The following is a 12,034-nucleotide window of genomic DNA, read 5'->3' on the forward strand; positions in this document are numbered from 1 at the left end:
CTGGTTTAAGTTTCAGTTCCAGCTCTGATGTGCCTGCCCATTTGACTCTGAGAGAAAAGTCATTTAACCCATTGAGGTTTCAGATTTCTCACGCTGAATGATCTCTAAGTAACTTTCCACCCCTCAACCCTCCATGTTTTCTTTGCAGATTGATTGAGACTGTCACTGGTTGGCTAATATCAATTATCCTGAATGACCAGAAATGTCATCAGTTAGTGTCTTTGTTTGGTTCCTCCTTAACATACCCTCATCAGTCAGAATCATCTTTCCTGTATATGTAAACATTTCACACTTCTACTTAAAGCTTTTCCACAGAAAAGGCCTCCATTTAAATCCATGGATGTGAATTTGAACAAGCTCTTTACCTGTCTTGTATCTCAGTTTACACTCAGCTGCTTCTCCCTGATGTAGATATTGTTCCCACCACCTGCAGGGCTTTTCCATATCTTTGTTGATTTCCTCATACTTATTTCTTGGATTACAGTTGAGATATTACTACCATGAATACAAAGTACTCAGCATCCAATAGCATCCCTTACTTATAGTACCCCTATATAAACTCAAAACCTGTTTTCTCACAGATTTGCACTCTCTCTTTATTTCTCTCTCTTTTTTTCTCTTTTTCTCTTTCTTTCTCTCTTCTTTCTCTCTTTCTCTCTTCTTTTTCTCTTTCTCTCCCTCTCTTTCTCTCCCTCTCTTTCTTTCTCTCCCTCTCTTTCTCTCTCCCTCCCTCCCTCCCTCCCTCCCTGGAAGGCCCTAAAAGTTTGCAAGCATAGTGTCTCTGTACACAATAAGGAACACTCAGATCTTAACAAGCACTGCTGTCAATTAATTACAGAATGGATGTATGCAGTGCTTGTACCTGATTCCCATACTGTTGTTCCCCCTTTCGGAAACTTCCTGCTCAGACACCTACAGGCCAGGTACTTTAGACCACTGTGTCTCATTGTTACGGCCATCATTTTTTTCCTCCAAAAATCCCAGTGGCTTTAGGTGTTCTTTTAGATTCTTTGTCTCTGAAGATAAAATATAAGATCTGAATTTGAGGGCCAATGTCCAAGTTGTTAGTTAAACAATCAAAATATTGAGTTACCTTATATTTTGATTTTAAAAGTGACACTTGGGCAGACTAATTAAAGTCTGCCAAAAAATAGAAGGAGGAATGTCATGTGCCCTACCTGTCAAATGTCACCGATGTTACAACAAAAAGAAAGAGCTTTACATAGTAGACTCTTACCCCAGGTCCCATCGTCTTATGTTTATCATTAGGGATTTATTCATTTGGGTTGTCACATCACCTGCTGTATTTATTCTCATGCTGTTTGTAAGTATCACTGTACTGTAAAACTGTTCTCCTGTTGTTCATCGATTTACTCAAGCGGGCACCAGTAATGTCTCCATTGTGAGACTTGTTATTACTGTTTTTGGCATATCAAATATGCCATGGGGAGCTTGCCAGGCTCTGCCATGCAGGCAGGATACTCTCGGTAGCTTGCTGAGCTCTCTGAGTGGGACAGAGGAATCGAACTGTTCATAAATATTGTTAAATATTGTTATACTATTGTGCTGTCTCAGAATACCTATCAACACAGTTCTCCAGACATTATCTACCAGGAAGCAACCAACTTAAACCTTATGTCCTAAAAGTGCTTTCAGTTAAAATGAAAAGGAGAATAGCATAGATCATCTGGAGATTTATTGAACAAGGACTTTATTCAAGACAGAAGAAGCAAGAAGGATTTTGGTCAGGAGATGGGAGGTGCAGAAGAACAAAAGTAGAAGACATAACAAAAGGAAAGAAAAAGCCAGGGAGCAAGCATCATTGAGTTCTCTGCACAAAGTTCTTGGCTTTAAGACAAGGCTGATGGTAAAGCCTGTCCAAGTTCTTTGGTATGTGTTCTTTTCCTGGATTCTACTGGTGGAAGGACACTGTGCCAAATAAACTCCCCCAAACTCCAGTCACATAAGGATTGAGATTATTTAGATTGTCAGATATGAACAACATATATACTTTTAGAATAAAGGAGGGACATTGTGATGAACTTCCAATACAGTTACTATATGGGACATAGCCTTTTTTTGGTGAAGCAAAAGCATGGCAGAGGATAATAAGGCTATAAAATGAAAAGGGTTTTTTTTCCAGTTATTGGGGGAAAGCCAAGTGCTTTCCCTTGATTACAAATCATTGGGAAATATTTTTATTTTGGGTTTTTTTGGGGTTACACCCAGTAGTGCTCAGGGGTTTCTTTCGGTTCTGCAATCGGGAATTACTTCTGACAGTGCTCAGGAGACCATATGGGATGCTGGGGATTGAACCCAGGTTAGCAAGCTCGCCACACTCTATACTATCACTCCATTAAAACACTTTAATTATACCTCAGAGAGCTTATCGTCCATTATGGTCCCCTGAGAACCACCAGTAATTAGCCCTGAGCACAGAGCCTGAAGCAAGCCCTGGTCACTGCTAGGGTGTGGTCCCCAAACCAAAAACAAATATTTTCATTTCAAATATAAATGAAAATTGGTATTTCCTTGTTGAAGATAACATGTGTCACTTTATAGCTCTTCATGAGCGGGAGAGAGGAGCTCATGTATGTCGCATGTGTTTATGCACGACTCTGTATTTTGGACACTTAAGGGTCTTCCCGTAAATAATCAAAGTGAGGTAAAAATCCTTGCTTACAATGTGAAATATGGATAAAGCAGTTAACTCAAATGTCAACTCAAGATAAAAACACTCATGGAAAGCAGTGTTTTCTTCTGGAATAGTCTTTACGTATTAAATTAGAAACCTAATGAATTATCTTTATATAGTTCTTACCTGCCCATGTAAGAAAGACAAGCAACAGACAAAAAGCTGAGTCCTTTCTTCTTTGACAGATAGGAATGTGGCCTCTGGAAGATTTCAACAAATGACAAGGGCAGTATCAAAGTATGCTATAGGAGAAAAAGAAACAAATCGTGTCAGGATTGACTATCCACAGTACTTTCTACTTGACTATCCACAGTACTTTCTACTCCTTCTCCAATATAACTTCCTACACAATTATCAGATGAAACTCTCGGAAATTTGACTTAAATTGTACTCCTTAGATGCCCAAGGACCTATAATGGCTCCCTACTGCCTATTATGCTGGTCCAGACTTTTTTGCCTTTGCTTTGCAATGTGTTATCTCCCTCACTGTTTCTGCTGACTAGAGCTTGCCTCTTCTGATACACTTACACACCACCCACACTCATTCCAGGCACACGTTCCTCCACTGTGACAAGATTTTAATCTCTTTTGCACTTGGCACACTTGCTCTCACCATTACGCTTTCTGGTTATGCCTCAACACTATGCGGGATGTGTCTTCTCTCCCTGTATCCATGTTCTTGGTAGTCAATCTTCTGAGATGTCTCCAAATAGTCTTCTCAATTATTTCTCCCATTCGATTCTTACCCATATATAAACTGAACTATGTAGTCTAGCACTTATGGTGTGCATTTGCATGTTGGAGTAGGGTGGGCAGAGAATATAGCTTGGTTGTGTGTTCATTCTTCATTCCATGGTACCATGGACGTGTCCTGTTGACACGTGGTAGATGCATAAGGTATGAGAGATCCTTTTTCTGAAAATTTTTGTCTGTCCACTTCTGCCTTGCTTCACCCATTCCTCCATACCTATTGGTTTTCCCACATCTTTCAGATCCTTAAATTACATTATCAAGAAAACAAACCAGGGGGTATGGTGCCACCAGCAGGTCAATCTGTACCTGTGAGGCGAGTGCATCAGCAGCCTGATGGCACCGTCAGACTTTCAGATACCCCAAAATTGCTGCTGTGCCTTTGGCCAGATCCCAAAAACTTGGGGCAAAATTTACCAAGAAAGTAAATGGCCAAAAGTTAGGTATGTGGAAGACTCACCCACAAACCACCTCCGACTCAGCTATATAATTGGAGGCATGGCCTCTCTGGTTCCTGATCGAACTGCTTAACGGCCATGATCCCAGAGACTCAGAAATGAATCTCAGAACCCAAAGGCAGAAATGCATCCTGTTCCTGCAGTAGGTTACTGGGGCTGGGCCACTCCAGGTGGGAATAGGTTTTGTGCCTTGGCCTGTTCCCCTTGGCAGCCCAGTGACCACCATCCTCCAGAGGCCACTGGACAGTCAGGTTTGGGCATGCAGTAACGAGACACACAGGGCCTCACCGCATGGGGGTGGAATCGGCCCTTTCCTCCCCATCCCAGTGTGACCCCGAATCGCTGTCTACAAACAGCCTCTCTGGCTTCTGAACAAGATAATTAATGGCCATGATCCCAGAGACTCAGAAACAAATCTCGAAACCCAGCGGGTCTTGGCAGAAACACATGTGGACTGCATACAAGGTGGTTGCCACCTAAGAGCTTATTGGAAAGCCAGGTATGAGCCAGCGGTGACAGGGCAACTGCAGTCTCATGGGAAGGGGGATGGTACCAGCTCGTCCTTCATGCCCTACTGAAGTCACAAGTTGCCCACCATGAGCGGCTCTCTGGCATGACCATGGCTCCAGAGGCAAAAGGACTTAATCCAGAGCCCAGCAGTTTGCGGCAGAAAAGTGAATGGACCATGAATTAGACTACAGCACCATGCTTCCCCAGGAGGGAAAGGGTGTTGCTCCCTTCCACCTTTTTTCCCCCTGGTAGCAAGGTAGCTGCTGCCTCAGAGCTTATTGGAAAGCCAGGTATGAACCAGAGGTGACGGGGCAACTGCAGTCTCATGGGAAGGGGGGCGGTACCGGCTCGTCCTTCACATCCTACCAAGGTCATGCGTTGCCTCCCAAGAGTGGCTTTCCGGCATGGCCATGGCTCCAGAGACAAAAGGACTTAATCCAGAGCCAGGCAGCTTGAGGCAGAAAAGTGAATGGACCATGTGTTAAACTACAGTGCCATGCCTCCCCTGGAGGGAAAGGGTGTTGCTCCCTTCCCCCTTCTCCCCCCCCCCCCCCGCCCCTCACTCCAGCAGCAAGGTGGCTGCTGCCTCAGAGCTTATTGGAAAGCCAGGTATGAGCCAGAGGTGATGGGGCAACTGCAGTCTTATGGGAAGGGGGAGCAGTACCGGCTTGTCCTTCACGCCCTACCAAGGACACGAGTTGCCCCCCACAAGTGGCTCTCCAGCACGACCATAACACCAGATGCACAGAGACTAATCTCGTAATAATCTGGCTCTTTACAGAAATCCAAAATCACGAGGACACTATTGCGGGAATTTCTATACAATAACGGTGCATCTTTTTATCGAAATAATGAATGTAATCAATGTAGAGAAGAGTTAAGTGGAAATCATCTGCCTCACGCGCATTGGGAGGGGTGGGAGGGGGGTATATTGGGGTTCTTGGTGGTGAAAAATGAGTACTGGTGAAGAAAGAGATATTTGATCATTGTATGACCAAGACTTAAACCTAAAAGCTTAGTAACTTTTCCCACAGTGATTCAATAAATAAATATAAGAAGAAAAAAATAAATAAAATTATGAAAAAAAAGTAAGGTGAAGTTCATGCCCAATTCAATCAGCTAATCAGTGGCTGAATAAATAGCAGTACTCCTACGTTAAAAAAAAAGAAAATAAAACAAAACAAACCATTAGGAAAGAGGTTTTATTAAGCACAAGGCTACCAAGTCTAGGGGTTGGAGCAATAGCACAGCAGGTAGGGCATTTGCCTTGCACGTGGCTGACCCGGGTTCAATTCCCAGCATCTCATATGGTCACTCTAGCACCGCCAGGAGTAATTCTTGAGTGCAGAGCCAGGAGTAACCCCTGAGCACCTCTGGGTGTGACCCAAAAGCAAAAAAAAAAAAAACAACCTACCAAGACTAGCTCCTCTCTCGGTTATGCAGACTGATTCGGCAAAGGTGATTGGATGTATGTGCAATGACCTTTCATGAATAAATGAACATATTTGTTAAGCCATACTCTGTGTTTATTGATACTATTGATACTATTGGTCAGTTGTATTATGTTTGTATATGTACATTTATATCCCTCTTGGAGAGCCCGGCAAGCTACTGAGAGTATCCTGCCCACACAGCAGAGCCTGGTATATTACCTGGCATATACCCTGTGGCGTATTCAATATGTCAAAATCAGTAACAAGTCTCAAAATGGAGACGTCACTAGTGCCCGATGGAGCAAAATCGATGAACAGTGCTACAGTGATACATTTATATACATATATTTTCCTTAGGGGTCATACCCGGTAATCCTCAGGGGTTACTCCTGGCTCTGCACTCAGGAATTACTCCTGGCAGTACTCGGGGACCATATGGGATGTTGGGGATTGCACCTGGTTTGACCATGTGCAAAACAAACACCCTACTCACTGTGCTATTACTATACTCCAGCCCTATCTATCTATCTATCTATCTATCTATCTATCTATCTATCTATAATTTTTTTTGGATTTGTAACTATCATTCCTCTTTCATCCTTGCTCTTCAATTTTCTCAATTCTTGGGGGGCCACTTGTCTCTATCCTGTTTCTATTTCTGTTCCTGAACCCCAAAGTGGCTGGGTCACGACACAGTTGCTATAGTAACTGAGGCCTACCGAAGCCATGTCACCATATGCCCATGCCCAGATATGTGCTGGCACCCTGAGTGCTGGTTCTGGGTGCTGGTATGATTGCTGCTTTGCTGGCAGTCACATCAAAATTGTGCTTCGGCAAAAACACAATTTAAAAAATGTAACAAGGAGCTGGAGAGATGGGGCTATGTGCCCAGTACAGCCACCTGCCTTGTTGTCTGCTGCCTCCACTCTGCCTCAGTCAGGAAGACTCACCGCTATCAGGAAGCATCAACTGTCCCATTATACTGGCCATTGATCTGGCAGATTTTTAACCCTCCCCACAGTCAGCAGCTTCTGCTCTCTACTTTAATGATCATTTAGAACAGGATTCTTGCAGAATAATGTGGTGTGTTTGCATTAAGAGCAAATGAGTTCACAGTGATTAATGTTTTTACAACAAATGACTCAGAAATGCATGATTGGTCACCTCTTCCAGGATCTTGCCCTTTGCAAGTGACATTCAATTGGATTTCCAAATGAATTCTCTCTGATGGCTTCTGGGAAGTTTACTTCAGTGATGTCATTAGTGATGGGCCATATACTTAATACCAACAAAAAGGTCTTAAAAAGAAGCTCTTTTTGGGGTAGTAAGACTGAGGAAAAGAGAAAGACCACATTCTATGAGCTTTATGAACATCGAGCTATTGCAAAGAGCCGATTATCACCCAATAAACTTCTTGATTTTCAAAATGTACTGATATTTCACCTCGTGTTGACATAACTTTTTTGACCTTTTAAGTTGGCACAGTTTTCAGAACAAAGGGGAAATTCAGTAAGCGAAAAATCAAATATGTTTTCTGCTTCCAAAAAATCTAATAATTAAGCTAGGATTGACACAAATTAGAATGCTGCCAAAAATTACTGAAAACAGTGACTCATTCTGTATTTCAATTAACAGTTTCTCAGTTTCCCTTATAAACAGTGAAGCTGACAAAAATTAATTATCTCAGAGGGGGTAAAATATTTCCTTCCAAAGTAAACAAAACATCATTGGTTGAAACAATAGTCTGTGTAGAGGGGATGGAATAAAGCTATCTTCCCTTGTCAACTACACCATCATTTTGGTAGATCCGCCTTGAAAGATCTCATTCCAAAAGCATGGATTTAAAGGATAATGTGGTTCCACCCCATTCTTTCTACTAAATTACCTTCTCTTCCTGACCTTCGTGTTTTCCTATAATCTAAATATTTTACAGAAAAACCATAAATATGAAATATTTAATTAAGTACTGATATGCTAATTGCACTCCATATTCCTTGGGTGCAAAATGACCTTTTAAGTACTTGTAGATAAGTACTAAAATTATCAGCATATAGAAAATTCTTGCAAAGTTACGTGAGTGGTAACCCAAAATATAAACTTAAAGTTACTCACCTCATACTAATAAGTAACTTCCTTGTGTATGAGAGAAACCTATAAAAGTATGCATTTGTGTGGCCTTAGGAAATGGGCAAGCCCTTAATCAGTGGGGTGAATTAATCTGTATTTCATTGAATTTCTGTAGGGTACAAGGAAGAATTTATAAGGCAAGGATAGGCATACATTTAGTATTTGTGAATGCCCAAGAGCTTAATTTTCTCTAGTGAAAAAAATTCAGGAAGCCTACACATTTTACAAATAAGAAGTATCACATTAAAATATGATCTTTGACCCTTTTATTTTGTTTACTTGCTGAACTGACTCTTGTATTGAATTGACTGAGTGAAACAAGACAATTTATTTTTAGCCTGGTTATTGAGAAACTTTAGGTGCTATTTAGATGCTTTAGATGCTAAAACTCAGGTGCTATTTATACTAATTTACTTAACATGTGCCCCTTAATATTTATCTTGGTATTCTCCTCCTTCTTCCACTCAGGAAACACTTGGATCTGAGAATTTCTTTCTTCACTTGGTTCTTTCACATCTGAGGTCCTTTCCTCCAAGTTCCCATGATTTATTTATTTATTTATTTATAAATTTATTTTTGCTAATGGATAGTTATTTTTAAGTGAAGTTTAATTGCACTGACAAGACCTCATTTCTGGGTCCAATAAGAAAGATCATTTTGCTTAAGTGTATTCAATACATCTTAATTTTATTATTTGAGAAATGGAAGCCTGTAGAAAATCTCCTCAGGGGCAAACACATGGTCAAAACATCAATTAAAATGTAAGTGTAAATGCAGTATACGTGAAAATGAAGGCAAAATAAACCTTAACAGAATGCCATTATACCAAAGCTTGTTATTACGCTGCTGGATCTTTTCCTTAAGTCTGAAAATTTCTTTGATAAAAATGCAAAATAATTATTTTCTGATTTCTAGTAAGGCAAGCTTTGATTTCGATCATGCAATAAAAAGTTAAGAACTTTTGCCACATTTTTTACCCACTGTAGCTTACGTTTTCCTATAGGTTGGGATAATTCTGATAGTTTGTCTGGGAATTCTTTGCATCTAAAGCAAAGACTGTTTATATTCTCTAGGTCTTGATGCTGTTTCAAGATATTAGAATTTTAACATCTGAAAAAAAAAGATACGATTTATGGAAACCTGAAAATATAGACACGTGTGGACTTTTTTTTTTTAAAAAAAAATAACTCTCACATAGAGTACCTGCAGGAATCATTTCAGTTTCAAACACTAAAGTTTAAAAGATAATTGGACTTGTAAAAATTTTCTTTTCCACTCTCTAAGAACTCAAGTACTCAGGCTAGGCATTACTGTAATTAGGAGTCCTGTTAAAATGCCAGAACGAATTGGAAAATAAACTACTCACAGAAAAAAAAAAAACCTTCTCTTTGACATCTAAATCTATCTAGTTGGGCTGACCACCAAACTGGCAAAATTTTAGAAAACAAAGTTAAAACCAAGTTTTATTTACTGTAAAAGAATAGCATTGTTCATTTATTCTAAAATGCAACAAAAACAAGATGGATCGATGATAGATAAATAGGTTTATGATGTAAATACCATAAACTAAATGGCAGGTCGTACAGATGCTCACTGGTAAAATTCTTTCAACTTTATTTCATGTTTGAAACTTGGATAATAAAATGTTGGGGATCAAGTTAATAGTCTTTACTAGCCTAGAGAAATGAATTTCCCCCACTGGACTGAGAAAGGGAAGAATATCATTATTTATGCACCCATGGGTATTGAACAGATTGTGAAATGAATTCAAGTTGTCTAAGAAGAGATCCTAAGAGACGTCACTTACTATACACTGTTGCCTTGGCCAATATTTCAAAGCAGCACTCTTCCACTAGGAAGTGAGTCTGCTTTGAAAATTTTCAGTCTGATAAAAGTGGCTATTTAGAATCTTTTAAGTTAAGGATAAGACAGATATGGGAACTTAGAATAGGAATATTCCTATTTCCCAGGTAAATATTTTCCAGGTAAATATTTCTATTCCTATTTCCCAGATAAATAGGAATATCTGTCACTTCCTGTCCTCTTCTTTTTCTCTTCTCCTCTGCCCCCCTAAAGCACCCAAATCCCTTCCTCTACTTTAATTCTCTTAAGCAATAATAACACCCTAGACACATGCTGTAATCACTTACTCATTACTTCTCATATTCAAACTTGATTCACTTTCCCCTTCAAATACTTCCCATAGCTGCCTATTCTTTTATCTTGCCCAGAATTACCTCCCTAGCTTCCCCTTATTTTTGGTGAATAATCAACAGTGCAGTTAGACCAATGTTCTTAAAACAAGTTTTATGTTGTTATTTCCTGGTCAGAAACTTCATGGTACCATACTTTTCCACAGTATGTCAACAGGCTACTTTCTTTCAGATGTAAACTAGTCTCCTAAGCATTCTTGCATTTAATTCTGTTTTCTCTCCAGGATTTCTATTTTCTCATTTAACTCTTCTTTAATTTTTCTATCCCATCTAGCCACATACCTTTCAGATGTCTTACAGCCAAGAACACATATATTAATGTGACAATAAAAAATCAGACTATTGAAGCATAAATACATCCCCAAAAAGTCTTGCTGAGCTGATATTATTGGAGATTAAAGAAAGAAACTGAATGTACTTAGATACTTTTTTTATTAAACAAAATTGAATTTTCCCACTGTAATTAATCCTCAAGAACATTTCAAGCATCACATTGGTACTCAGTTTCCCAAATGAAGCAGAGCTCTGAAGGGTACCTTATATCAAAAACAGTTCAAAGATCTCTGTGCCATAAACTGATAAAATTTGAAAGCAAAAAATAAAACAAATCTATTGAAGAACATTCTGCAAGTAAGAAGATACTATTACATAATTATGTGGCTGTTTGATAATCAGAGCAGTACATGGATTCCAGAAATACCATTCCCCTCTGGGTGTTTTTGTTTGTTTTTTCAATTATGAGTCAGACAACAGCCAGTATTTTATTGTCTGTTTAGAGCTTGGTGTGTAGGCTGTACACCCTGTTGATGACACAGAGATTGGAGACATTTAGAATCAATGGTAATGCTGATGTCCTTTTATTGCAAGTAAAAGCATCACTGAAGAACCCATCTTGCCTCTTGGTGCTGGATCAACAGTCCTTTCTGCAACCTCTCGGGCTATGTCACTTGCATGTCACACACACCCCATGTCCTGAAGCATCAGATACTCACTTTCTTTCCTCCCACTCATCTACTGGGCTGCCCCAGACTCTTTGCTGATTGATTATATCCTGTTTCATTTTTGTATCCTGTAAATTTCATGTATTTTTTATTCTTGTCCTGAAGTATTTACTGGGAAGAGCAGCAGTGCTGGCAGATGCTGCAGAAGCTGGGAAAAGTATTCGTAATGCCTTCCTGTCCTTCGCCAACTACAAGACCAAGATGACTGCCTTCCAACGTCCTGATGGATCTATCACATCTTCCAGAAGGGCAATAGAGAGGATTATCCATGACTTCTAGTTGGATCTCTTCGATAGCCACATCCACCAGCCTACATACCAAATCCTGCAGGATGGATATGTCGTTCACAACATTCTCCCTTCCAAAATCCTACATGCCATTTTGTCCGTAAACAAGTGAACAGCATCAGACCCAGACAAGGTCAGACCCGAACATCTGAAGAATCTGCCATCGGTACTCATCAATACACTGGCTCGGCTCTTCACACACTACCTGTCTGAATGCAAGGTTCCGTCCCAGTGGAAAATCAGCAGGACTATACTACTGTACAAGAAGGGAGACATCCATGACATTGCCAACTATTGCCCTATCTGCCTATTGTCTGTCATCTACAAGATGTTCACTTGAGTCATCCTGAATAGGATTGGCAGAACACCAGATGAAGGACAATCATGTGAGCAAGCCAAGTTCCGCAAAGGATTCAGCACCATTGACCATAGCCACATAATAGCCAAGCTCATCGAGGTTTCTTGGGAGTTCAAGATGCTGCTCTGTCTAATGTTCATTGATTTAAAGAAGGTCTTTGATTCTGTTGAGACAGAAGCAGTCATCGAAGCCCCAGCTAAAC

General features: G+C 40.1%; 1 protein-coding gene across 1 annotated transcript in view; it reads right to left on the bottom strand.

Moving 5' to 3' along the window:
- The window catches only part of ADTRP (androgen dependent TFPI regulating protein), an 86,045-nt gene that overhangs the window by 25,900 nt on the left and 48,111 nt on the right, over positions 1-12,034 (bottom strand). Inside the window, exon 4 of the mRNA XM_056132533.1 lies at positions 2,822-2,937. Within this exon, the coding sequence (XP_055988508.1) occupies positions 2,822-2,937 (116 nt within the window). The remainder of the gene's footprint in view (positions 1-2,821; positions 2,938-12,034) is intronic.

The sequence above is a fragment of the Sorex fumeus genome, unplaced genomic scaffold (genome assembly GCF_029834395.1).
Source record: "Sorex fumeus unplaced genomic scaffold, SorFum_2.1 ptg000094l, whole genome shotgun sequence".
NCBI lineage: Eukaryota > Metazoa > Chordata > Mammalia > Eulipotyphla > Soricidae > Sorex > Sorex fumeus.